At 46.0% G+C, this 25,497-nt stretch overlaps 1 protein-coding gene across 2 annotated transcripts in view; it reads left to right on the plus strand.

Annotated features, from left to right (window-relative positions):
- ARRDC4 (arrestin domain containing 4) overlaps positions 1-25,497 on the plus strand; it is a 108,762-nt gene that overhangs the window by 59,741 nt on the left and 23,524 nt on the right. For both annotated transcript variants that reach the window (XM_040414214.1, XM_040414215.1), the window contains one exon: positions 22,482-22,629. In XM_040414214.1, coding sequence (XP_040270148.1) covers positions 22,482-22,629 — 148 coding nt within the window. The remainder of the gene's footprint in view (positions 1-22,481; positions 22,630-25,497) is intronic.

Raw genomic sequence — 25,497 nt, forward strand, 5'->3', positions numbered from 1 at the left:
CCACTACTGCCCTCTGCTGCTCACAAAGCCTGGCCAACATGTGGAACATGGAGTTCCAGCACATGCTCATGTCGCACAACAGTCGGTGAGCTGGCAATTGCAAGCGCTGCTGCAGCATTGCCAGACCGGCGGAAGCTGTCTGGCTTGCAGAAATGGGCACACACGCGGCACACCTTCACCAGTAGCTCAGGCAAATTGGGGTAGGCTTTGAGAAACCGCCGAACCATTAGGTTGAACACGTGGGCTAGGCATGGTATGTGTGTGAGCTTGCCAAGCTCCAAAGCCACCATCAAGTTACGGTCATTATTAGACGCAACCATGCCTGGTTGTAGGTTAAGTGGCAAGAGCCACAGCTCAGTCTGGTCCCTCATCCCCTGCCACAGCTTTGCGGTGGTGTGCTGTTTGTCACCTAAGCAGATCAGTTAAAGCCCGGCCTGTTGCCACTTCCCCACTCCAGTGCTACACTGCTTCCAGCTACTGACTGATGTTTGACTGGTGCTGCAAGATGATAATTCTGAGGTAGAAGTAGAGGAGGAGGAGGCGGAGGAGGAGAAGGGGGGGTTGCAGCCACTAACGTAGGTGGTGGTGGAAACCCTGATGGAAGTAGGGCCCGCAATCCTTGGCATCGGTAGCACCTGTGCCATCCCAGGGTACGACTCGCTCCCGGCCTCCACAACGTTCACCCAGTGTGCCGTCAGGGAAATGTAGTGTCCCTGGCCAAAAGCACTTGTCCATGTGTCAGTCGTTAAGTGGACCTTCCCAATGACTGCGTTGGTCAGGGCACGGGTGATGTTACGGGACACATGCTGGTGTAAGGCTGGGACTACACACCGTGAAAAATATTGGTGGATGGGGACAGAGTACCGCGGGACAGCCACCGCCATCAGACTGCAGAAAGCTTCGGTGTCCACAAGCCTAAATGGCAACATTTCCAGGGCCAGCAATTTGGAAAGCAGCGCATTTAGTGCTATGGTCGGTGGGTGGAACAAGATCTCCTAATATCCCTCTTCAAGCGGGCTTGGCGAGAGGCCCAAATTAAGGAATGGCGATGAAAACAGCTCCTCGGAATATCCGAGTGTGGGATCACTTGTTTGCCAAGACTCTCCACGGTGGGTGGAAGGAGGTTCAGGGTGAGAATTCTGTTGACCAGACTCTTGGCTACTGAGACTGGACTTTGTGGAAGACAGGGTGGTGCTTAACCGACTGGAAGCATTATCTGCTGCAATCCAACCGACCATCTGGTCGCACAGGTCTGACTTTGAGAGTGGTGTCCTGCGCCGCCCTGCAAACTGGGACATGAAGCTAGGTATCATGGATGAGTGTGTTTCTTGTGCTCTGGCGGCAGGCACAGTTTCACCGCGCCCAGGGCCACAGCCTCTGTGTGCACCATCAGCAGCACGGCCACTTCCCCTTCCCTTACTGCTCGCCTTGCGCTTATTAAATGGTTCATATGCTTGTAAGTATGTCACACGTACAGTAGCGTAGGTTTTGTAAGTGTATGCGCAAATAAAGTACACAGAATGTCACAGATATTTTTAGGATGCGCACACGTTAAACAGGAGGTATAGCGTAAGTAATGTCGCTGTCACCACCGCCTAATAAAAATTTACACTGCATGAATGTCACTGATATTTAGGATGCGCACACGTTAAACAGGAGGTATAGCGTAAGTAATGTCGCTGTCACCACCGCCTAATAAAAATTTACACTGCATGAATGTCACTGATATTTAGGATGCGCACACGTTAAACAGGAGGTATATCGCAAGTAATGTCGCTGTTACCACCGCCTAAAAAAAAATTGCATTGAATTAATGTCACAGATTTTTCGGATGCGCAAACGTTATACAGGAGATGTAGCACAGGTAATGTAACTGTCCGTAGCGGACACCGTCTACAGAAAAAGTACACTGGTTGTCACAGATATTTTTAGACTGCTTACACGTTACACAGGAGATGTAGCGCACATAATGTCGCTTTCACCAGCGGCAAAAAAATTTACACTGAATGTCGCTTATATTTCGGATGAGCTAACGTTATACTGGAGATGTAGCGCAGTTAATGTCTCTGCCACCAGCAGCAAAATAATTAGACTGAATGTCACTGATATTTCGGATACGCAAACGTTTTACAGGAGATATAGCACAGGTAATTTAACTGTCCGCAGTGGACACAGTCTATGGAAAAAGTACACTGGATGTCACAGATATGTTTAGGCTGCGCACACGTTAGACAGGAGATGTAGCGCAGATAATATCGCTGTCTGCAGCGGCCAAACAATTGCAAGCTATTTAGCACAGGTTGCTCTAAAAATATATATTGCTGCCAGATACAACTATAGTCCTTAAAAATAACTTTTGGGTCTCTAATAAATTTTAGCAATTTAGTGCAGGTTGCACTAAAAATATATATTGCTGCCACACACAATAGTCCTTAAAAGGACTTTTGGGTCTCTAACCAGTATAAAAACTAAAATATAGCTATTTCAATCCCTACACAATCTCTCTCTTCTGCTCTCCAGCTCTCCCTGACTAATACTGAGCCTAACACGATGACACATTCCAGCCAGCCAATCACTGTAATGCCAGTAACCAACATGGCTACGGCATTTACAGTGAATGGTAGTACTTACCTGCACGTTTATTGGCTGCGTAGCAGCCAACAAATGTGCGGGGAGGAGACTCGAAAATCGCGCTCGAGCACACGCGGTATTCGGCCGAACACTGCGATGTGCAGAGCATCGCGATGCTCAAGCCGAACTAGTGTTCGGCCGGGCATGCTTTCCCATCACTATTCATAATCACTGATTGAAATCACTGACCGAACACTGACTTTGTGAATACGTCCTTAGTACAGGGTTAGGCAACCTCCAGCATTCCAGCTGTTGTGAAAATAAAATTCCCGACACTGGGAGTTTTTGTGTTCTTCTGGAATGAATTCTGAATGGAGCATGCTGGGAACTGTAGCTTCACAATTGCTGGAGTGCCAATGGTTGCTGACCCCTGCCTTAGTAAGTTAGCACTAACTTAGTAGGTTAGTGTATGTCAATAATTCAGTGTGTCAGTAAGTGACCCTATGTTCCATGCAGTGTGTGAAGAGGTTAATTGTACACGCCATAATATAGATGAAAATCAGGATCTACAGGAGAGACGCCATGTCAGTGAAGATTTTTTACAGTGAAGAGGATTGATCTCTGACAGGTCTGATATAATGCAAACATCCCAAAGAGGTGATGAGCTAGCCGTACACATACACAGCATCATGCCTGGTTTAACTGTGAATTTACTGGTGACAACATAAGCAGCAAGATAAAAGTGCAAAATACAAAAACTTAAGCACACTATCAGGAACAGGCAAACACTCACTTTTAGAATGGGACAAGTGTAAGCTACTGCTATACCATCACTTATATACTAATATTATCGCCATACAATGGCCATATAGTGATCAGATGGCAGGTTTATGTGGAGTATTATTAAGCTAAAGAGTATAGAAGGCAGTACAGCACAAGCAATATACAGTCAGGTCCATAAATATTGGGACATTGACACAATTCTAACATTATTGGCTCTATACACCACCACAATGGATTTGAAATGAAACAAACAAGATGTGCTTTAACTGCAGGCTGTCAGCCTTAATTTGAGGGCATTTACATCCATATCAGGTGAACGGTGTAGGAATTACAACAGTTTGCATATGTGCCTCCCACTTGTTAAGGGACCAAAAGTAATGGGACAATTGGCTTCTCAGCTGTTCCATGGCCAGGTGTGTGTTATTCCCTCATTATCCCAATTACAATGAGCAGATAAAAGGTCCAGAGTTCATTTCAAGTGTGCTATTTGCATTTGGAATCTGTTGCTGTCAACTCTCAAGATGAGATCCAAAGAGCTGTCACTATCAGTGAAGCAAGCCATCATTAGGCTGAAAAAACAAACCCATCAGAGAGATAGCAAAAACATTAGGCGTGGCCAAAACAACTGTTTGGAAAATTCTTAAAAAGAAGGAACGTACCGGTGAGCTTAGCAACACCAAAAGACCCGGAAGACCACGGAAAACAACTGTGGTGAAGAAAACACCCTTCACAACAGTTGGCCAGATCAAGAACACTCTCCAGAAGGTAGGTGTATGTGTGTCAAAGTCAACAATCAAGAGAAGACTTCACCAGAGTGAATACAGAGGGTTCACCACAAGATGTAAACCATTGGTGAGCCTCAAAAACAGGAAGGCCAGATTAGAGTTTGCCAAACGACATCTACAAAAGCCTTCACAGTTCTGGACTAACATCCTATGGACAGATGAGACCAAGATCCACTTGTACTAGAGTGATGGGAAAAGAAGAGTATGGAGAAGGAAAGGAACTGCTCATGATCCTAAGCATACCACCTCATCAGTGAAGCATGGTGGTGGTAGTGTCATGGTGTGGGCATGTATGGCTGCCAATGGAACTAGTTCTCTTGTATTTATTGATGATGTGACTGCTGACAAAAGCAGCAGGATGAATTCTGAAGTGCTTCGGGAAATATTATCTTCTCATATTCAGCCAAATGTATCAGAACTCATTGGACGGCGCTTCACAGTGCAGATGGACCCAAAGCATACTGCAATAGCAACCAAAGAGTTTTTTAAGGGAAAGAAGTGGAATGTTATGCAATGGCCAAGTCAATCACCTGACCTGAATCCGATTGAGCATGCATTTCACTTGCTGAAGATAAAACTGAAGGGAAAATGCCCCAAGAACAAGTAGGAACTGAAGACAGTTGAAGTAGAGGCCTGGCAGAGCATCACCAGGGATGAAACCCAGCGTCTGGTGATGTCTATGCGTTCCAGACTTCAGGTTGTAATTGACTGCAAAGGATTTGCAACCAAGAATTAAAAAGTGAAAGTTTGATTTATGATTATTATTCTGTCCCATTACTTTTGGTCCCTTAACAGGTGGGAGGCTCATATGCAAACTGTTGTAATTCTTACACCATTCACCTGATTTGGATGTAAATACCCCAAATCAAATTAAAGCTGACAGTCTGCAGTTAAAGCACATCTTGTTCGTTTCATTTCAAATCCATTGTAGTGGTGTATAGAGCCAAAAATGTTAGAATTGTGTCCATGTCCCAATATTTATGGACCTGACTGTACATATCAAATAAAGAGGACCTCTCACCTCTTCTGATCCGTTTTGTAAACCTTTTTTTTAGTGAAATATTTTTTGGAGGGTCCTTTCAAACGGTGGGGTGGAGGGGGTTGCTTTTGAACTCGTTTCACTGTATCTGTTTCAGAAAAAAATTATTGAAAACCAACATGGCTAGTGTAACAGCATTTGTTACCCAGATTTCCTAGTGCCTGATTTTCTAGGATTAGAGTTGAGCAAACCCGAACTGTAAAGTTAGGGTTCGTACCGAACTTTAGGTTTTTCGGCACCCGAACCCGAACATTTACGTAAAAGTTCGGGTTCGGTGTTCAGCGATTTTTATGGCGCTTTTTGAAAGGCTGCAAAGCAGCCAATTAACAAGTGTCATACTACTTGCCCCAAAAGGCCATCACAGCCATGCGTACTATTGGCCAACTGCAGCATGTGACCCAGCCTCTATTTAAGCTGGAGTCACGTAGCGCCGCCCGTCACTCTGCTCGGATTAGTGTAGGGATAGGCTGCAGCTGCTGTGAGGGAGAGATTAGGGAGAAATCTTATGAAGAACTGCTTCTTTACTCAGCGATCTACAGCAAATGTGTTTTGTGGGTGCAGTGTACAATTGTTTTAAGCCTGCCCTGAGCCAACTACTACTGAAAACGAACTTTTTTTCCTTCAGTTAGTCAATATCAATACATAATCGGCAGCCATTTTATGCAACGATAGTGCACCAGCACAGGATATCTGCATGTCTGCAAGTCCAGAAATACTGCTTTGAGACACTGGGGTTAAAAAAAAAACTTTTTTCATATAGTGCACATCTAGGATTATCGCTGCATAAGTGATTGTGAAATTTAGGCCAGAAATACGGCTTTCTCATACTGGGGCGAAAAAAACCCATCTGTTTCATATAGTGCACATTTAGGATTATAGGTGCATAAGTGAGTGTCACATTTAGGCCAGAAATACAGCTTTTTTCTTACTGGGGTTAAAAAACCCTCTGATATACTGCACATCTGGGATTAGACGTGCATAAGTTACTGTGAAATTTAGGCCACAAATACCGCTGTCATATAGAGTTTTAAAAAAAAAATTTTGTGCAATACCCTACATCAGGGTTTTTATTGGCGGTTAATTATTTTTAACAGACTTAACCACTTTTTACTTTGCTTGGTGAACGCTAACTATGAGGCAAACATCTAATAAGGGACGCGGTCATGGTCGTGGTGGTGGTGTTGGTGGAGCCTCTGGTGCAGAGAGAGGACGTGGCCGTTCTGCCACAGCTACATATTATTTGGTCAGGCCTAATGCCATTCTAAGGATGGTAAGGCCTGAGCAAGTACAGGTGCTAGTCAATTGGGTGGCCGACAGTGGATCCAGCACGTTCACATTATCTCCCACCCAGTCTTCTGCAGAAAGCACACAGGTGGCGCCTGAAACCCATGCCCATCAGTCTGTCACATCACCCCCGTGCATATCCGGGAACCTGTCTGAGCCTCAAGTCATGCAGCAGTCTCTTATGCTGTTTGAAGACTCAGCTGGCAGGGTTTCCCAAGGGCATCCACCCAGCCCTTCCCCAGGGGTGAAAGACATAGAATGCACTGACGTACAACCACTTATCTTTCCTGATGAGGACATGGGAATACCACCTCAGCATGTCTCTGATAATGATGAAACACAGGTGCCAACTGCTGCGTCTTTCTGCAGTGTGTAGACCGAAAAGGAGGTCAGGGAGGAAGACTGGGTGGAAGACGATGCAGGGGACGATGAGGTCCTAGTCCCCACATGAAATGAAGGTCGTGCCACTGACTTTTAGAGTTCGGAGGAAGAGGCAGTGCTGAGACTGAGCCAACAGCATAGCAAAAGAGGGAGCAGGGTGCAAAAGCAGAGCAGCCGTCGCCAAAACAGTTCGCCTGCTACTGGCCATCGTCACCAGGGACCGAGCACAACAAAGGCAGCTTCAAGGAGTTCCCTGGCATGGCACTTCTTCACACAATGTGCTGACGACAAGACGCGAGTGGTTTGCACGCTGTGCCATCAGAGCCTGAAGCGAGGCATTAACGTTCTGAACCTTAGTACAACCTGCATGACCAGGCATCTACATGCGAGACATGGGCTGCAGTGGAGTAAGCACCTTCAAAACCAAGAAAGGGCTCAGGCCTCTCCTGCTCCCTCTTCTGCTGCTGCCTCGGCCTCTTCCTCCACCTCTGGAGAAACGTTGGTACCTGCAGCCCAACAAACAGAGGATGTGCCACCAACAACACCACCTCCGTCACCAAGCATCTCCACCATGTCACACGGAAACGTTCAGCTCTCCATCTTACAAACCTTGGAGAGAAAGCGTAAATTCCCACCTAGCCACCCTCGATCCCTGGCCCTGAATGCCAGCATTTCTAAACTACTGGCCTTTGAAATGCTGTCATTCAGACTGGTGGAGACGGACAGCTTCAAACAGCTCATGTTGCTTGCTGTCCCACAGTACGTCGTTCCCAGCCGCCACTACTTCTCCAGGAGAGCCGTGCCCTCCCTGCACAACCAAGTATCCGATAAAATCAAGTGTGCACTGCGCAACGCCATCTGTGGCAAGGTCCACATAACCACAGATATGTGGACCAGTAAGCACGACCAGGGACGCTATATCTCCCTAACTGCACACTGGGTAAATGTAGTGTGCAGTTAGGATCGCAGGGCATCATTCTTTGCCTCCTGTTGCCTCCTCTTCCTACTCGGCTTCCTCCTCCTCTTCTACCACTACCTCATCCAGTCAGAGACAGACCTTCACCACCAACTTCAGCACAGCAAGGGGTAAACGTCAGCAGGCCATTCTGAAATTGATGTGTTTGGGGGACAGGCCCCACACCGCGCAGGAGTTGTGGCGGGGTATAGAACAACAGACCGACGAGTGGTTGCTGCCAGTGAGCCTCAAGCCCGGCCTGGTGGTGTGCGATAATGGGCGAAATCTCGTTGCAGCTCTGGGACTAGCCGGTTTGACTCACATCCCTTGCCTGGCGCATGTGCTGAATTTGGTTGTGCAGAAATTCATTCACAACTACCCCGACATGTCAGAGCTGCTGCATAAAGTGCGGGCCGTCTGTGCACGCTTCCGGCATTCTCATCCTGCCACCGCTCGGCTGTCTGCTCTACAGCGTAACTTCGGACTTCCCGCTCACTGCCTCATATGCGACGTGCCCACCAGGTGGAACTCCACCTTGCACATGCTGGAGAGACTGTGTGAGCAGCAGCAGGCCATAGTGGAGTTTCAGCTGCAGCACGCACGGGTAAGTCGCACTGCGGAACAGCACCACTTTACAACCAATGACCGGGCCTCCATGCGAGACCTGTGTGCCCTGTTGAGCTGTTTCGAGTACTCCACCAACATGGCCAGTGGCGATGACGCCGTTATCAGCGTTACAATACCACTTCTATGTCTCATTGAGAAAACACTTAGGGCGATGATGGAAGAGGATGTGGCCTAGGACGAGGAGGAGGAGGAAGAGGGGTCATCTCTAACACTTTCAGGCCAGTCTTTTAGAAGTGGCTCAGAGGGAGGTTTTTTGCAACAGCAGAGGCCAGGTACAAATTTGGCCAGCCAGGGCCCACTACTGGAGGACGAGGAGGAGGAGGATGGGGATGAAGCATGTTCACAGCGGGCTGGCACCCAACGCAGCTCGGGCCCATCACTGGTGCGTGGCTGGAGGGATACAGAGGACAGCTTGTCCTTACCTCTGGGCAGCCTGGCACACATGAGCGACTACATGCTGCAGTGCCTGCGCAAGGACAGCAGAGTTGCCCACATTTTAACGTGTGCTGACTACTGGGTGGCCACCCTGCTGGATCCCCGTTACAAAGACAATGTGCTGTCCTTAATTCCCTCACTGGAGCGTGATCGGAAGATGCGCGACTACAGGCGCACGCTGGAAGACGCGCTCCTGAGAGCATTCCCGACTGACGCAGGGGGACAAGTGGAAGCACAAGGCGAAGGCAGGGGAGGAGGAAGAGGTCGCCAACGCAGCTGTGTCAGCGCCAGAACCTCAGAAGGCAGGGTTAGCATGGCCGACATGTGGAAAAGCTTTGTCCCCTCGCCACAACAACCGGCCCCAACTGCTGATATGGAACGTCTTAGCAGGAGGCAGCATTTGAACAACATGGTGGAACAGTACCTGTGCACACGCCTACAAGTACTGACTGATGGTTCTGCCCCGTTCTACTTCTGGGTCTCCAAATTATCCACATGGCCAGAGCTTGCCCTGTATGCCTTGGAGGTGCTGGCCTGCCCTGCAGCCAGTGTACTCTCTGAATGTATATTTAGCACGGCAGGAGGCGTCATTACAGACAGACGCAGCCGCCTGTCCACAGCCAACGTGGACAAGCTCACGTTCATTAAAATGAACCAGGCCTGGATCCCACAAGACTTGTCTGTACCTTGTGCAGAATAGACAGTTCTAACAGCCTCAACCATCCATCCTTGTACTCAAGTGCACTTATTCCTTTTTTTTTTTTTATATACAGTACAGACCAAAAGTTTGGACACACCTTCTCATTCAAAGAGTTTTCTTTATTTTCATGACTATGAAAATTGTAGATTCACACTGAAGGCATCAAAACTATGAATTAACACATGTGGAATTATATACATAACAAACAAGTGTGAAACAACTGAAAATATGTCATATTCTAGGTTCTTCAAAGTAGCCACCTTTTGCTTTGATTACTGCTTTGCACACTCTTGGCATTCTCTTGATGAGCTTCAAGAGGTAGTCCCCTGAAATGGTTTTCACTTCAGAGGTGTGCCCTGTCAGGTTTAATAAGTGAGATTTCTTGCCTTATAAATGGGGTTGGGACCATCAGTTGCGTTGAGGAGAAGTCAGGTGGATACACAGCTGATAGTCCTACTGAATAGACTGTTAGAATTTGTATTATGGCAAGAAAAAAGCAGCTAAGTAAAGAAAAACGAGTGGCCATCGTTACTTTAAGAAATGATGGTCAGTCAGTCAGCCGAAAAATTTGGAAAACTTTGAAAGTAAGGGCTATTTGACCATGAAGGAGAGTGATGGGGTGCTGCGCCAGATGACCTGGCCTCCACAGTCACCGGACCTGAACCCAATCGAGATGGTTTGGGGTGAGCTGGACCGCAAAGTGAAGGCAAAAGGGCCAACAAGTGCTAAGCATCTCTGGGAACTCCTTCAAGACTGTTGGAAGACCATTTCAGGGAACTACCTCTTGAAGCTCATCAAGAGAATGCCAAGAGTGTGCAAAGCAGTAATCAAAGCAAAAGGTGGCTACTTTGAAGAACCTAGAATATGACATATTTTCCGTTGTTTCACACTTGTTTGTTATGTATATAATTCCACATGTGTTAATTCATAGTTTTGATGCCTTCATAGTCCTGAAAATAAAGAAAACTCTTTGAATGAGAAGGTGTGTCCAAACTTTTGGTCTGTACTGTATGTCCCAATATTTTGGGGGATACCCCTATGTAAAAATGCTAAATAACACACATCTGTGTTGGTTACCTATTCCTCCTTCGTCGCCGCTTCCACCTAGACCGCCACGTGAGCCTACACGGCCACATCCACCCATTCACCGCCTCCTCAACCTCTTCCTCCTACATCATTCCTATATTTTTTTTTTAAGGTCTTTTATGTTTTTTAATTCATTTCCCTATCCACATTTGTTTGCAGAGCATTTTCCATGCTCTTAAGCACATTTTGGTGCCTTTTGCAGCCCTCTAGCTCTTTACAGGGCTATTTTAGAGCCATTTTAGTGGCCAAAAGTTCGGGTCCACATTGACTTCAATGGGGTTCGGGGTCAAGTGCGGGTCCCGAACCCGAACTTTTTTTTCAAGTTTGGCCGAACCCGAGCATCCAGGTGTCCGCTCAACTCTATCTAGGATGCATCTGTAGAGAACTTTTCAGATTTGTTGTATGGGACTCTAGGAAAGCTGGGTAGTATGTGAGTGTGAGTGGAAAGCACATTAGTTGTTGGATTGCTATATGTTATACTGTATATATGAAGCAAGGGTTGAAGGAAAGCTTGGTAACCACCATCATAGGAGACTTATTGAATATCAGAACTGGCTTTTTACAGTACTGGACCAGAAAAAATATGTGTTGCACGGATGCCTCGTGTCTGCCGCTGCCTTTCTCCTTTCTACAGGCACAGGTGCTCCAAAAGGCATCTGTGCTCATTCTCGACCTCTTAAAGAGCCAGATTGCACAGTTACAAATCCTTCCCCAACCAATGTCTTCTAATCCCTGTGTATTTAAGGCATCTTCCCCAGTGGAAGGGTGCCTGAGTTTTAGGTTGTATTCTTTAGTTTACCAGTAAAGATGCTATCTTCTGTCTGACTACCCATGTACCAAAATCCTGCCTAACAACCGATTCTGATTCCACTCCCATTCCACTCATATTGCTCCATTGCGCCTGCCCTGACTTTGGACTGTTTATCGGATTAATTTTTCTGCTGCTTGCCCTGATCTCGGTCTGACTACCTATATTGCCTAACCCCTCCATGCTTTGCACCAGTGTCTCTGATCCCAGTGGGTCAGCTGCCAACTACATCAGGACTTCCATCAAGTGGCATAGTAGCACCCCTGCAGCAAAGACAAGATCTTTGTATAGGTGTTAAAGGGTGAAAACCAGGGACTGCCAGGTTAACGCTCTTAGAGCTAGCCCAAAGCTTAACTGGTTAGCTCAGGGATGCCCAACCTGCGGCCCTCCAGCTGTTGCAAAACTACAACTCACAGCATACCTGATAGTCTACAGCTATTAGGGCATGCTGGGAATAGTTGTTTTGCAACAGCTGAAGGGGCGCAGGCGGAGCATCCCTGGGTTAGTTGATGCAGTGACTCCACAACCCCTGCCTGTTACAACATGTATCCACAAGTTCACAACTATTTATCTCTAGCATTTAAGGTCCTAAAAACAGATTATGTACCACCATGGGTGACATATTGGATATCACCCAACTTTTCCAATAATATACATAACCAGATAATATTGAGTAATCTTTTTTTCTGGATGAAGGACTCATGGGTGATGGAGACTTGTGTCCATATGAGGTGTACTGTAGAGTAAACTCTTTGTCTGTAGCAACCTTCTTGTGAACTTTCCTGACCTCAGTTCTGACATCAATATGCCCTTTTTTACTGTGTTTATTTCCCTAAAATGGGGGCAGTCTTAAAGTAATGAACACTAATATCACATCTGAGATGGCAGGTAACAGACATGAGGCACAGAGGGGAGGGGAGAACACTTTCACCAGGGAGAGTGAGGAGTGGTGACCCCTAACTCACCTGGCACTGGCACCTGGCTGCCTTCGCGTCCCTAGACTGGCTGCTAACCCATACGCCGATCACGTGCCTCGTCCCTGGCTTACCCTGAAATAAGCGACAGGTAGTAAGTAGGGCGATGGGACCCCTAGTCCTCACCACTGACACCTAGGGTAACAACAGGGAAAGGACAAACAACACAAACACCACATAACAATCCCTGAAGGGAGAAGACAAATATGCTAAAATGCACACCATGGGGCACATTTATTAAGACCGGCATTTTAGACCCTATACCTAGCGATGGATCTGCCGGAGTTATGAAGAGCTACCGGCCTCTACATAATTGCGGCACATCCAGCGCCAGTTCTAAATGTAAGACAGCTTCCTTACATCTAGACCTTTTTCTACGCCTAAAACAACCGTTGAAAATGATGAATGAAACGGGTCTGCCAGCCCATCCGCGCCCATGCCACACACCCTTTTTTAGACCTGGCGTGAGTGGGGAGAAGTCGCAGATTGAGAAGCAAAGGCGTTTTTCTGTTTGATAAATGACTCCCTATGTGCCAGTCTTGTATTTGTTCTTTGCACCTTATTTGGTCCAAGGGTACAGGATCTCTCTTGAGCACTTGTCTATTGCACTAGTCCTAATTCACATTAGCGCCACCAAATTATCCTTCTAGTTTAATCACCTACTACTGGTAGGTCTCCTTTAAAGAGAATCTGTCAAATCCGGCAACTCCTGATAAGTACCTTAATACCTGTACAGAACATCTGCCGCTGACTTAAAGGGGTTGTCCGCTTTCTTTGATATTGATGACCTATCATCGATATCAGATCAGCGGGGGGAGGGGTGCAGACTCCCATCATCAGCTGTTTGCAGAAAAGGCAGCACTTGTACTAACTGCCTTCTCTTCATTTTTACCTACTCGCCGTCGCAACTGCAGAGGTGAACAGTCTAATTACATCAACACCATCCCATTCACTTCAATGGGACGGCTCCTTCCTATCCAAGTGAACAGAAAGGAGCCGTCCTATTGAAGTGAATCGGACCACATAGGTGTAACTATACCTGCAGTTGAAATGGCGAGCAGGTAAACAGAGAAGGCAGCGCTGATTGGTGGGGGTTCCGGGTGTTGGACCCTCCCCAATATGATATTGATCTATCTTGAGGATAGGTCATCAATATAAAAAAAAAAAAAGGACAACCCCTTTAACTTGTATGTCAGTATGCCCCCTTATTTCCCATCTGTGTGCCCACAAACAAGCCATGGAATGCATTAAGAGGACTTCTGTGCAAGTGCACATAATGAAAAGAACAAAGTCATTTGTCGTAAACACATTTTTTATATTGTTTTCTGCAGAATATTCAGCAATCCTCACATGCTACAATGCCATTTGTCAACACGAATGTACAAATACTGCAATGTGTGTGCTCAGTGATGGAAAGATTTAACCTCTCTCTTTTCATTTTAAACTGGGATGAAAGCTGTGACTTGTCATAAGGAAATAGAAAATACTAAAACTAACGGTGAACATGGAAACATCAAAGCTTACAACTGGATATAAACCTACAAGTAGCACAAACATAGTCCTCTGTATAGTGTAACAAATAGAATTTTACACGTCCGCACGTTTTCTGTGCCGATATGTTCAGAAAAAATTTTTGTACGTTAGTTACTAGGCATACTGCATGTTTCAACTTGTCCCATCCACATTACCGGCCATATGTACTCACTGTGGTGCGATTGATAAGCTGTCATGGATTGTCTGTTTTTTAACATCAGGTCCAATATATTCAGTAGTACTCTGCATCCTTGGGGCTTATTCACACAACCATGCTGTGTTTTGCGGAGCGCAAATACAAATGTAGGATGCGGGTACCGCGGTATCACAAACCTGGCACCCGGCCTCTATGACAGGGCACTGCGATCTGCCAAACTGTGGCAATTTACTCCTCAGGTGCCGCACCTGAGGGGTTCATTGGCGGGGATCACAGCACCTTGTCATAGAGGCCAGGTGCCAGGTATGTGACACCGCCAGCACCCGCATCCTACATTTGTTTTAACAAGTTAATTATTAATGCTGAGCGAGCATGCTCGGCTGAACTGCTGTTCGGCTCGAGCATCGCTATGCACGGCACATGGCGGTACTCGGCCGAGTACCACATGTGCTCGAGCGCCATGCTCGGGTCTCCCCCTTGCATGTTTCCTGGCTGCTATGCAGCCAATAAATGTGCAGGTAAGTACTGCCCTCACTGTAATGCCAGTAGCCATATTGGCTACTGATATTACAGTGATTGGCTGGCCGTAACACGTCATCGGGTGCTATATAGCACCCGATGATGACACATGTTCGGCTCATATGTAGTCAGGAAGAGCTGCGCTTAGGAAGGGACAGAGAGTGTAGGGAGTGTGATCGCAATCTATTTAGTAGAAAAACGTATTAAAGACCCAAAAGTCCTTTTAAGAACTATTGTGTGTGGTGGCAGGCTGGCAGCAATATAATATAGCCATCAATTTTTTTTCCCCAGCATTTTCAATACTTTTTCTATAGAGGGTGTCTGCAGTGACTTGTGACATCTGTCTAATACCTTCTGTGTGTCAGGGCCAGAGATAGGAAAAATATAAGTGAAATCTATTTTCCTTTTTCCATACTTTTCCATACTTTTTCCATATACTGTGCTTGCTGTGAAAAGTCTGACATCCGTGCCACATCTTGTGTGTCAAGTGTGCATATAACATTTAATATGTTGAAGGCTAGCAGTAAGGGATGGGGAAATGGCCGTGATGCTGATGGTTCACACAGAGGCCATGGCCCTGGGCGTGTTGAAACTGTGCCTGCTCCCAGAGCACAAGAAAAACAATCATCCACGATATCTAGCTTCATGTCCCAGTTTGCAGGGCGGCGCAGGACAAAACTCTTGAAGTCAGACCAGTGCGACCAGGTGGTCGGTTGGATTACAGCAGATAATGCTTCCAGTCGGTTAAGCACCACCCTGTCTTCCACCAAGTCCAGTCTCAGTAGCCAAGAGTCTGGTCAACAGAATCCTCTCCCTAATCCTCCTTCCTCCCACCATGGAGAGTCTGGCCAAACAAGTGATCCCACACTCGGAAATTCCGAGGAGCTCTTTTCATGGCCATTACTTGATTTGGCCCTCTCACCAAGCACACTTGAAGAGGAACATGAGATCTTGTGCCCTGATTCCCAACCTCTTGAGCATCCACAGTCACAAGAAGATGACGGTGGGGAATGGCAATTAGTGTTTAATGAGGTGGATGATGATGAGACACAGTTGCCAATGAGTCAACCGCAATTATTGTCTCATAAGGTTGATGAAGAGGATGAGACACAGTTGTCAATCACTGAGGTTGTGGTTAGGTCAACAAATCAAGAGGATGATCAGAGTGAGGAAGTGGAAGAGGAGGTGGTGGACGATGAGGTCACTGACCCAACCTGGGAAGGTGGAAAGCTGAGAGAAGACAGCAGTACAGAGGGGGAAGGATCTGCAGCACCGCAACAGGCTGGAAGAGGCAGTGGGGTGGCAAAAGGGAGAAAATGGGCCACACCAAACAGGCCCGCAACTGTTCCACGGAGCACCCCCTTGCGTAAATCTCCCTTGCCAAGGAGTAGGTGTTCCGCAGTATGGCGCTTTTTTGAGGAAAGTGCGGACGACAAAAGAATAGTCGTTTGCAACCTGTGCCACACTAAAATGAGCCGGGGCGTGAACACTAGCAACCTCACCACCACCAGTATGATCCGCCACATGGCATCCAAGCACCGTAATAAGTGGGACGAACGCCTGGGTCATCAATCTGTGTCTGCGGGTCACACCACTGCCTCCTCTTCCTCTATGGTACGTGCTGGCCAATTGCCTGTTGAAGGCACAGTCAAGGATGCCTCCTGCCCTGCACCTGGACCTTCGCAAGCACCATCAGCGACCAAATCCACTTCCCTGTCCCAGCACAGCGTCCAAATGTCATTACCCCAGGCATTTGAACTCAACCGCAAATACCCAGCCACCCACAGGCCATAGCATTAAATGTGCACCTTTCAAAATAACTGGCCCTGGAAATGTTGCCATTTAGGCTTGTGGACACTGAGGCCTTCCGCAGCCTGATGTCAGCGGCCGTCCCGCGGCACTCTGTTCCCAGCCGCCACTATATTTCAAGGTGTGCCATGCCCGCCTTACACAAACATGTGTCCGAAAAGTCGCACGTGCCGTGACCAACGCAGTTACTGGAAAGGTCCACTTAACCACAGACACATGGACAAGTGCATTTGGCCAGGGACGTTACATATTCCTGACAGCACACTGGGTGAACATTGTGGAGGCCGGGAGCGAGTCGTACCCTGGGTGGCACAGGTGCTACCAACGCCAAGGATTGCAGGCACTAATTCCATCAGGGTTTCCGCCAGCACCTACATTAGTGGCTCCAACCCCCACTTCTCCTCCTCCGCCTCCTCCTCCACTTCCACCTCCGAATTATCCCCGTGCAGCACCAATCAGCCATCAGCTGGTAGCTGGAAGCAGTGTAGAGCTGCAGTGGGGAAGCGTCAACAGGCCGTGCTAAAGCTGATATGCTTAGGGGACAAACAGCACACCGCCGCAGAGCTGTTGCAGGGGATAAGAGACCAGACTAAGCTGTAGCTCTCGCCACTCAACCTACAACCAGGCATGGTTGTGTGTGATAATAGTCGTAACTTGGTGGCTGCTTTGGAGCTCGGCAAGCTCACACACATACCATGCCTAGCCCACGTCTTAAACTTAGTGGTTCAGCGGTTTCTCAAAACCTACCCCAATTTTCCTGAGCTACTGGTGAAGGTGCACTGCGTGTGTGCACATTTCCGCAAGTCATCAACAGCTTCAGCCGGTCTGTCAACGCTGCAGCAGCGCTTTAACTTGCCAGCTCACTGGCTGTTGTGCGACGTGAGCACACGCTGGAACTCGCTTTGTGAGCAGCAGAGGGCAGTAGTGGAATACCAGCTGCAACATGGTCGTCGCCTTTCCAGTCAGCTTCCGCTAATCAGATGCGAGGAGTGGGCATGGATGTCTGACCACTGTGACGTTTTAAGAAACTTTGAAAAATCAACAAAGATGGTGAGCAGCCATAACGCTATTCTCAGCGTAACCATCCCACTTCTGTGTCTACTCAAATGCTGCTCACAATTTAGGACGACGCTTTGCATGTGGAAATTGGGGAAGAAGACATTACACAGGGTGATAGCCAGACCACCCTCCATCTGTCTCGTCAGCACGAATAGGACGATAAAGAGGAGGAGGAACAGGAGACTGTTGCCTCCGATACATAGGGTAGTGCCCATGGAAGTTTAATTCCATCTGTTCAGCGTGAATAGGCAGAAGAGGATTTAGAGGATGAGGAGATTGAGAGTCATCCTCCTGATGCTGACAGCAAAGTCTTGCCTGTTGGTACTCCGGCACACATGGCTGACTTGATGTTAGGTCTTTCCCGCAACCCGCGCGTTATACACATTTTAGACAACACGGATTACTGGGTGTTCACCCTTCTCGACCCCGCTACAAAGAGAACTTCTCATCTCTCATTCCTCAGGTGGAGAGGACGAGGAAAACGGTGCAATACCATCTCCATCTGACAACGCTGGCGGCAGAGTCCGTACTTCCTTGGGCAACCGAGGAGGGGAGACGAGGGAAACACACAGCAGTTCCAACAGAGGCAAGGCAACACTCTCCCATGCCTGGGACAGTTTCATGACATCCCGCCAGCACCCTCACCCTGATGCGTGGCCTAGTGTCACAAGAAGAGAAAAGTTTTGGAAGATGGCGTAGGAGTATGTAGCAGACCGTGTCAGCGTCCTCAGTGATCCCTCAGTGCCTTACAACTACTGGGTGTCCAAGCTGGACATGTGGCATGAACTGGCGCTCTACGCCTTGGAGGTGCTGGCCTGCCCTGCCTCCAATGTTTTGTCTGAGTATTTAGTGTTGCTGGTGGCATTATAACAGATAAGCGTATCCGCCTGTCAACTGAAAATGCTGACAGGTTGACTCTTATAAACACGGCCTGGATTGCCCCAGACTTTTCAACTCCACCAAAGGAAAGCGGATGAACAAAGGCACTTTAAATGTGTTGTTTAATGTAATCAATACACTGTATTCCCATGCACCCCTTTCACCACAAAAAAGGTTATATGGTTAAATCTTCCTTTTCACATCCTCCTCCTCCTCTTCCATCATATCAACATGTTTATTCGTCGCATATAATGCCCTCGCATATATGCCCTCACATATAAATTTTACAGGTTCAGCTCACCTGCAGGCCCTCACATATCATAAAATGTTTTACAGGGTCAGCTCACCTGCAGGCCCTCGCATATAATGTTTTACAGGGTAAGCTCAACTTACACCAAACAAGTAGCCACGCATAAATTAGTAATAAAAAATATACACTCTTTATTTAACACACAAATTACTAAATATAATTATATCAATGCGGTTAAAAACAGATCCTAAGCAGTAGCATATGGTCGGTCAAACATCAACACTACATTCATATGAATATTATCAATGTTATACCACACAAAAGCCCCAGTATATCAATAGGACTAAGGCCCCTCAAACCTGTCACATGCAGTACTAACACTGCAGAAAGTGCAAAGTGGATAAAACACTAAATAAAGATATAGAAAACCACCCACAGGCGTATTATTAATCTTATTCCACTCGGAGGCAAAAGTATATCGATAGGACTAAGGCCCCTCAGACATGTCCCATGCAGTAGTAACACTATAGAAAGTGCAAAGTGCACGGTGGGTAAAACATTAAATAAAGATATACAATACCGACCGCAAGCTGATGTGACCTCCAAAGACTCCTCGATGCGCGTTTCGCTCGATGGCTTCTTCCAGGGGTCAGCTCAACTTCAGGCCCTCGCATATAATGTTTTACAGGGTCAGCTCACCTGCACGCCATCGCATATAATGTTTTACAGGGTCAGCTCACCAGCAGGCCCTCGCATATAATGTTTTTCAGGGTCAGCTCACCTGCAGGCCCTCACTTACAATCTTTTACAGGGTCAGCTCACCTTCTGATCACGACAGCGAAGTCTTGCCTGTTGGTACTCTGGCACACATGGCTGACTTCATGTTATGCTGCCTTTCCCACGGCCCTCACCTACAAGTGCAGTCTCAGTAGCCAAGAGTCTGGTCAACAAAATCCTCACCATGATGGCACACTGGGTGAATGTTGTGGAAGCCGGGAGCAAGTGTACTCATTCCAATTACAGGGCCTCTTAAGAGTGATGTATTGTTTTTTATCGTCACTACCTCCCCAAGTCGGGAGTGGGTAATTGCCACGCGCCTGCTGCCTTCCTTGGACGCTTGTGCTTTAATAACTTGTCCCACCCTCTCTGGGTGGTTCACAATTCGGAAAAAAAAGGGGCAAGGCAACAACAGCCAATCAGATTTCAGCCATTGACCTCCCTTGGATGTGGTAGCCCTTTCTCAGGCTCCCTCTCCGGCATCGAACCCTGATTCCCCGTTACCCGTGATCACCATGGTAGGCGCAGAAAAGAACATCGAAAGTTGATAGGGCAGACATCCGAATGGATCGTTGCCGTCACGGGGACGTGCAATCACCCAGAGGTTATCTAGAGTCACCAATGCGGCAGCAGGCCCTCGCCCCTAATGTTTTAGATGGTCAGATCAGCAGGCCCTTGCTCCAAATGTTTTTGAGGGTCACCAGCGGGCCATCAATCATTTTTCAAGGGTGTGTATGATGCCCTCCTTTATGTGTAACAAAGGGTGTTTTGGAGTGCCGCTTCCTTGTAATCTTTGGCAGCCCTTTCACTGAACTATTGTACTACAATTAGAATGAGGCCCTCCATTATGTGATATACAGGTTGTATCGGAGTACCTCTTCCTTGTAATTTTTGACAGCACTTGCACTTTATATACAAGTAAATATACAGAAAAGAATGTTTCTTAACAATTTTTCCTCTAAAATGTATTATTTAAAAATAAAAATTGTGCGTATTATTGTCAGTCTGTAAAAGTGGCCTACTACTTGGACAACATGGTTCCCAGCAGCGACCTGGGAGTCCAAGATGCATCGAGACATCCTCCCCATGCTGTTCCCGAACTATTTTGGTGGTGTTTCCATCAATTTCTGACTTTTTCCTATGAACCATGTACCTTCCCCTCTTCAGCACAGGCGGTGCCTGGTTTAATTCTCGGGTTCACCCATTGACTTCCATTATACTTGGGTGCTCGGTAGAGCAACCGAGCATCCCGATGTGTTCGGTCCGAGCACCCGTGCACTTTGGTGCTCAATCAACACTATTAATTATTTTCATTGGTGGCTCAGTGCGCCCCCCCCCAACCGCAGCATTATAAATTATAATCATTGATGGTGCAGTGCGCCACCCCAACACCCCCAGCATTATAGTCATTGGTGGCAGTGGCCACAGCATCCAGTCCTCCCCTACTCATCAGTGGCAGCTTCCGATCGGAGCCCCAGTAGTGAAATTGCGGGGCTCCGATATCATGGCAGCCAGGACGCTACTGAAGCCCTGGTTGCCATGGTAAGCTCCATGCTGTGCACTATGCACAGGGAAGCGGGGACAGTGTGAAGTCCTATTCACCATAATAGATCTCTGTTAGGTCCCCTGCACACGAACCTGTGTGACCCGTGCCCATGCTGTGGGCCGCAATGCACGATCGCCGGCCGTAGGTCAGCCGCATCGGATCGCGGACCCATTCACTTTAATGGGTCCGCGATCCGCCCGTTTCGCAAAAAGATAGGACATGTTCTATCTTTTTGCGGAACGGAAGTATGGGACGCAACCCCACGGAAGCACTCCGTAGTGCTTTTGAGGGGTCCCGTTCCGTGCGGCCATTCCGCAATTCCGGATTTGCGGACCCATTGAAGTGAATGGGTCCGCATCCGTGATGTGGAATGCACACTGAACTGTGGCCGTGTATTGCAGCCTGCAATTTGCGGGCCGCAATACGGCCACGGATCACACACGTTCGTGTGCATGGGGCCTTAGGGTGAATAGGACAAGGGATTAATAGATGCCAGGTTCTAGCCCCTAAGGGGGGAAATAGTTATTAAATAAAAAGTAAAAAAAAACACCTAAATATTAAGTTTAAATCATCCCCTTTCCCAATTTTACATATAAAATATATGAACAATAAAAAATAAACATATTACATATTGCCTTGTCCGAAAAAGTCAAAAATTTTAAAATATTAAAAAATATCTCCTATGCGGTAAACGCCATAACAGAAAAAAAATAAATAATGTGCGATTCGCCATTTTTTTGTTACCTTCTCCCCCCCAAAAATAGGGTAGGACTGTTCTATTATGGTCTGGACGTTCCATTAAATTCAGAATGCACGCAGCTTTTTTTGGTGTTTTATTTTTTTGGTATCGAGTATCGCAATACTTTTTCATGGTATCGAAATTTTGGTATCGTGACAACCTTATTCATAACTGAATTGGTCCTTTTAAAAAACGGGTTTTTGAAATGTTCTTAAAAATGGTAACAATTTGCATCTAAAATTGTACTGCATCTAAGATCCAAAAATAAATGAATAAATAACATTTACAAAATTATGCCAACATAAAGTGGACATATGGGAGATATAAAGTAATAACAATTTTATGGGGTACCCCGTATCTGTCTTAAAAGCAGAGAAAGTGATAGTTAGAAAATTGCTAATTTTTCTATTTTTTTTAAATAAATAAGGGTACATCGACTAAAATTTACCACTGTCATGAAGCTCAATGTGTCATGAGAAAGTAAAAGCGTTCCAAAGTTATTTCCACATAAAGTGACACATGTCAGGTGAAAAATGGCTGTGTCCTAAAGGGGTTAAAGTGAATGGGAATGGAAAGAGTGGCTAATATTATTTACATATGTAAAGTTTTTGGAGATATGAATTGAAAATGTGTGCGATAAAAGTAGCGATCACTGGCAGGGGGTAGATTGGCCATTTTTCTAGAGAATCTGTCAAAATGACTCAATGACACAAATGCATAGCGACTGTAGATCTTTTAGATTTATTGTCACTTTACTACCCTGTTTCTCTTTTTGTCACTTCTAGACCACTGGTCACCTCTTTTACTGGTAAATATGGCAGGGTGCAGTATCGGCTCACTGCTGTTTTGGAAAGACCCCTAGTGCCTGCTTACAGTGTCCACCGTGAGCTGCGCGTCAACAGCCGCATTGATGTCAACTCTCCATCACTTCTTGTAAGAAACTTATTTTTTTTCCTGAAATCCTTTTTTTTCTCCATTATGACTCCATGTTATTTGTGTTTACCTTCCAATGGCAAGTACTTTTATATGTCTGCAGTTGGTGTCTGCACTGGTAATGTATGCAGGTGTGCCAATTTGTTTTATTAGCTGTACATCACGCAGCCCCATTTACCGCAGAGCCTGCATTTGTAAGGCTTGCAGTCCTAAACGTGAATAATGACAGCTGCAGAAGACATAATTATGGGAGACTTATTATTAATCTTTGTAGGTCTGCTATCTAACGCAGACCATTATATGTCACGTATCCATCCATTTTTCATGCCATTTTCTACCACTAAGTAAGTGTATGCAGCTGCTGGCGGAATCCTTTCAGCTATCATGCCCTAATGGCAAATTGGATCACATTAAAGCATTGAACTCCATAATGACTGCAAATACATAGTATGGCAGGGAGGATCAGAGCATGAGTAACAACACAGTGGTGAGATGTGGAGCTAATGAGCTTTATTCTTTTATCTGCGCCCATTTTATCAAAATAATATACAATTATACCTTGCACTTTCATGACAGCTATACAGGAGCCTAATGGTTCAGTATTTAAATATGAATGATATCATCACAGAAAAATACTCTAGCAGTTGAAGCTGATTTTAAGCAACACCAATTTGACATAAAATATCATGGAATTTTTTTGGGGGAAATAAAAAATATAAAAGAGATTTGTATAACTTGACAAACTCCAGGACTTTTAGCCATTCCACAGTGCCGATACAAAGTACTCGCCCCCTTGGACTTTTTAATTTAGTATTATGTAGCAATATTGGATTGAATAATAATATTATTTTTTTTTACTCTTCTGAAAGAAATAGAAGCTAGCCCTGCTTCTAAGACCCCCAGTCGTAATGGTCATTCATTATCCCCAGGGGAAACGCCAGCCAGCCACACATGTAACAGTACAGTAGTACTACTTGCTGGCCACTCAAATGAATGGCTGTCCACATACTACATGAAAGGAAAGTTCCATCAGATTAAGATCTTGGTTCTTGTTAATAGTAGGGGGCTGCAAGCAGGGCAAACCGTGTTTATGGTGCCTCTATGTGGTAAAATAAAATGACAAAACGTACAAAAATATATTTCTCCTCCTTTCTCATGGTTTTATGGTGCCTCATGTGACAACTAAAACTGAGCAGTATAAATCTCTTTGTGTCCTAGGAGATCAACCATGACCCCCTCTTCCTCCTCACTGGCTGGATCAGGGGCTTCCCTCCTCTGCCCTGTTTGCAGAAGAATAAAGTGTGTTAAGCCCCACCCCCTTTGCTAAGCCCTGCCCCCTCAGTTGACATAGAAGAGATCAGTAGGAGATTCACCCTGCAAGACACTCAATCTGCAGCATTTTCTACATGATCCTGGCACAATGAGGGCAGCTATATTTCTTGTTTACTTTTAGCAGGTTTTCTTTTTTTTTTCATGTGAAATAAAAGAAATCTTCAAAGGGGTCTACCTTAATGACAACATGTGCCAAAAACTATAGCACAGCTGTGGATATTACAACCTTTCTCCATTATCCTTTATAAAACCGTTCAAGCTTTGTCTAGGGACATTGAGATTGTTACAAAACCAATCAATTATTTTTTTTACATTTCTGGACGCCATGCACTTCCGGGTATGTGCGTCCATTTCGCAAAAGATAGGACATGTCCTATCTTTGGCCACATGTTGAGGTCAATGGGTCCGCAACGTGAGGCAGAGTGTACACTGCCGGTGTCCATGTTTTGCGGATCCGCGTTTTGCAGTCCAATAAACTGACATGGTCATGTGAATGAAACCATACCCCTTGAACTTTTCCACATTTTTCTACATTGAATCCACATACTTAAATATATTTTATTGGGATTTTATGTGATATACCAACACAAAGTAGCAAGTACGGTATGTGTTTAGTGAAAAGAAAGTGATACATGGTTTTCAAATCTTTTTTCAAACTAAAAATCTGAAAAGTTTGCTGTGTATTTGTATTTAGTCCACTGTACTCTGATACCCCTAAATAAAATCCAGTGTGACCAGTTGCCTTCAAAAGTCACCTAATTAGTAAATATTCCACCTGTGTGTAATTTATTCTCAATATAACTACAGCTGTTCTGTGAAGGCCTCAGAGGTTTGTTAGACATTAGTGGTCAAAGAACATCATGAAAACCAAGGAACACACCAGACAGGTCAGGGATAAAGTTGTGGAGAAGTGTAAAGCCGGGTTAGGTTCTAAAAAAGTATCCCAAGCTCTGAATATCTCACAGAGCACTGTTTAATCCAATGTCCAAAATGGAAGGAGTATGGCACAACTGAAAACCTACCAAGGCATGCTTGTCCACCTAAACTGACAGCCCAGGCAAGGAGAGAACTACACTGCTCAAAAAAATAAAGGGAACACAAAAATAACACATCCTAGATCTGAGTTAATTAGATATTCTTCTGAAATACTTTGTTCTTTACATAGTTGAATGTGCTGACAACAAAATCACACAAAAATAAAAAAATGGAAATCAAATTTTTCAACCCATGGAGGTCTGGATTTGGAGTCACACTCAAAATTAAAGTGGAAAAACACACTACAGGCTGATCCAACTTTGATGTAATGTCCTTAAAACAAGTCAAAATGAGGCTCAGTAGTGTGTGTGGCCTCCACGTGCCCGTATGACCTCCCTACAACGCCTGTGCATGCTCCTGATGAGGTGGCGGACGGTCTCCTGAGGGATCTCCTCCCAGATCTGGACTAAAGCATCTGCCAACTCCTGGACAGTCTGTGGTGCAACGTGACGTTGGTGGATAGAGCGAGACATGATGTCCCAGATGTGCTCAATTGGATTC

This window comes from Bufo bufo, chromosome 1 (genome assembly GCF_905171765.1).
Source record: "Bufo bufo chromosome 1, aBufBuf1.1, whole genome shotgun sequence".
Lineage (NCBI taxonomy): Eukaryota > Metazoa > Chordata > Amphibia > Anura > Bufonidae > Bufo > Bufo bufo.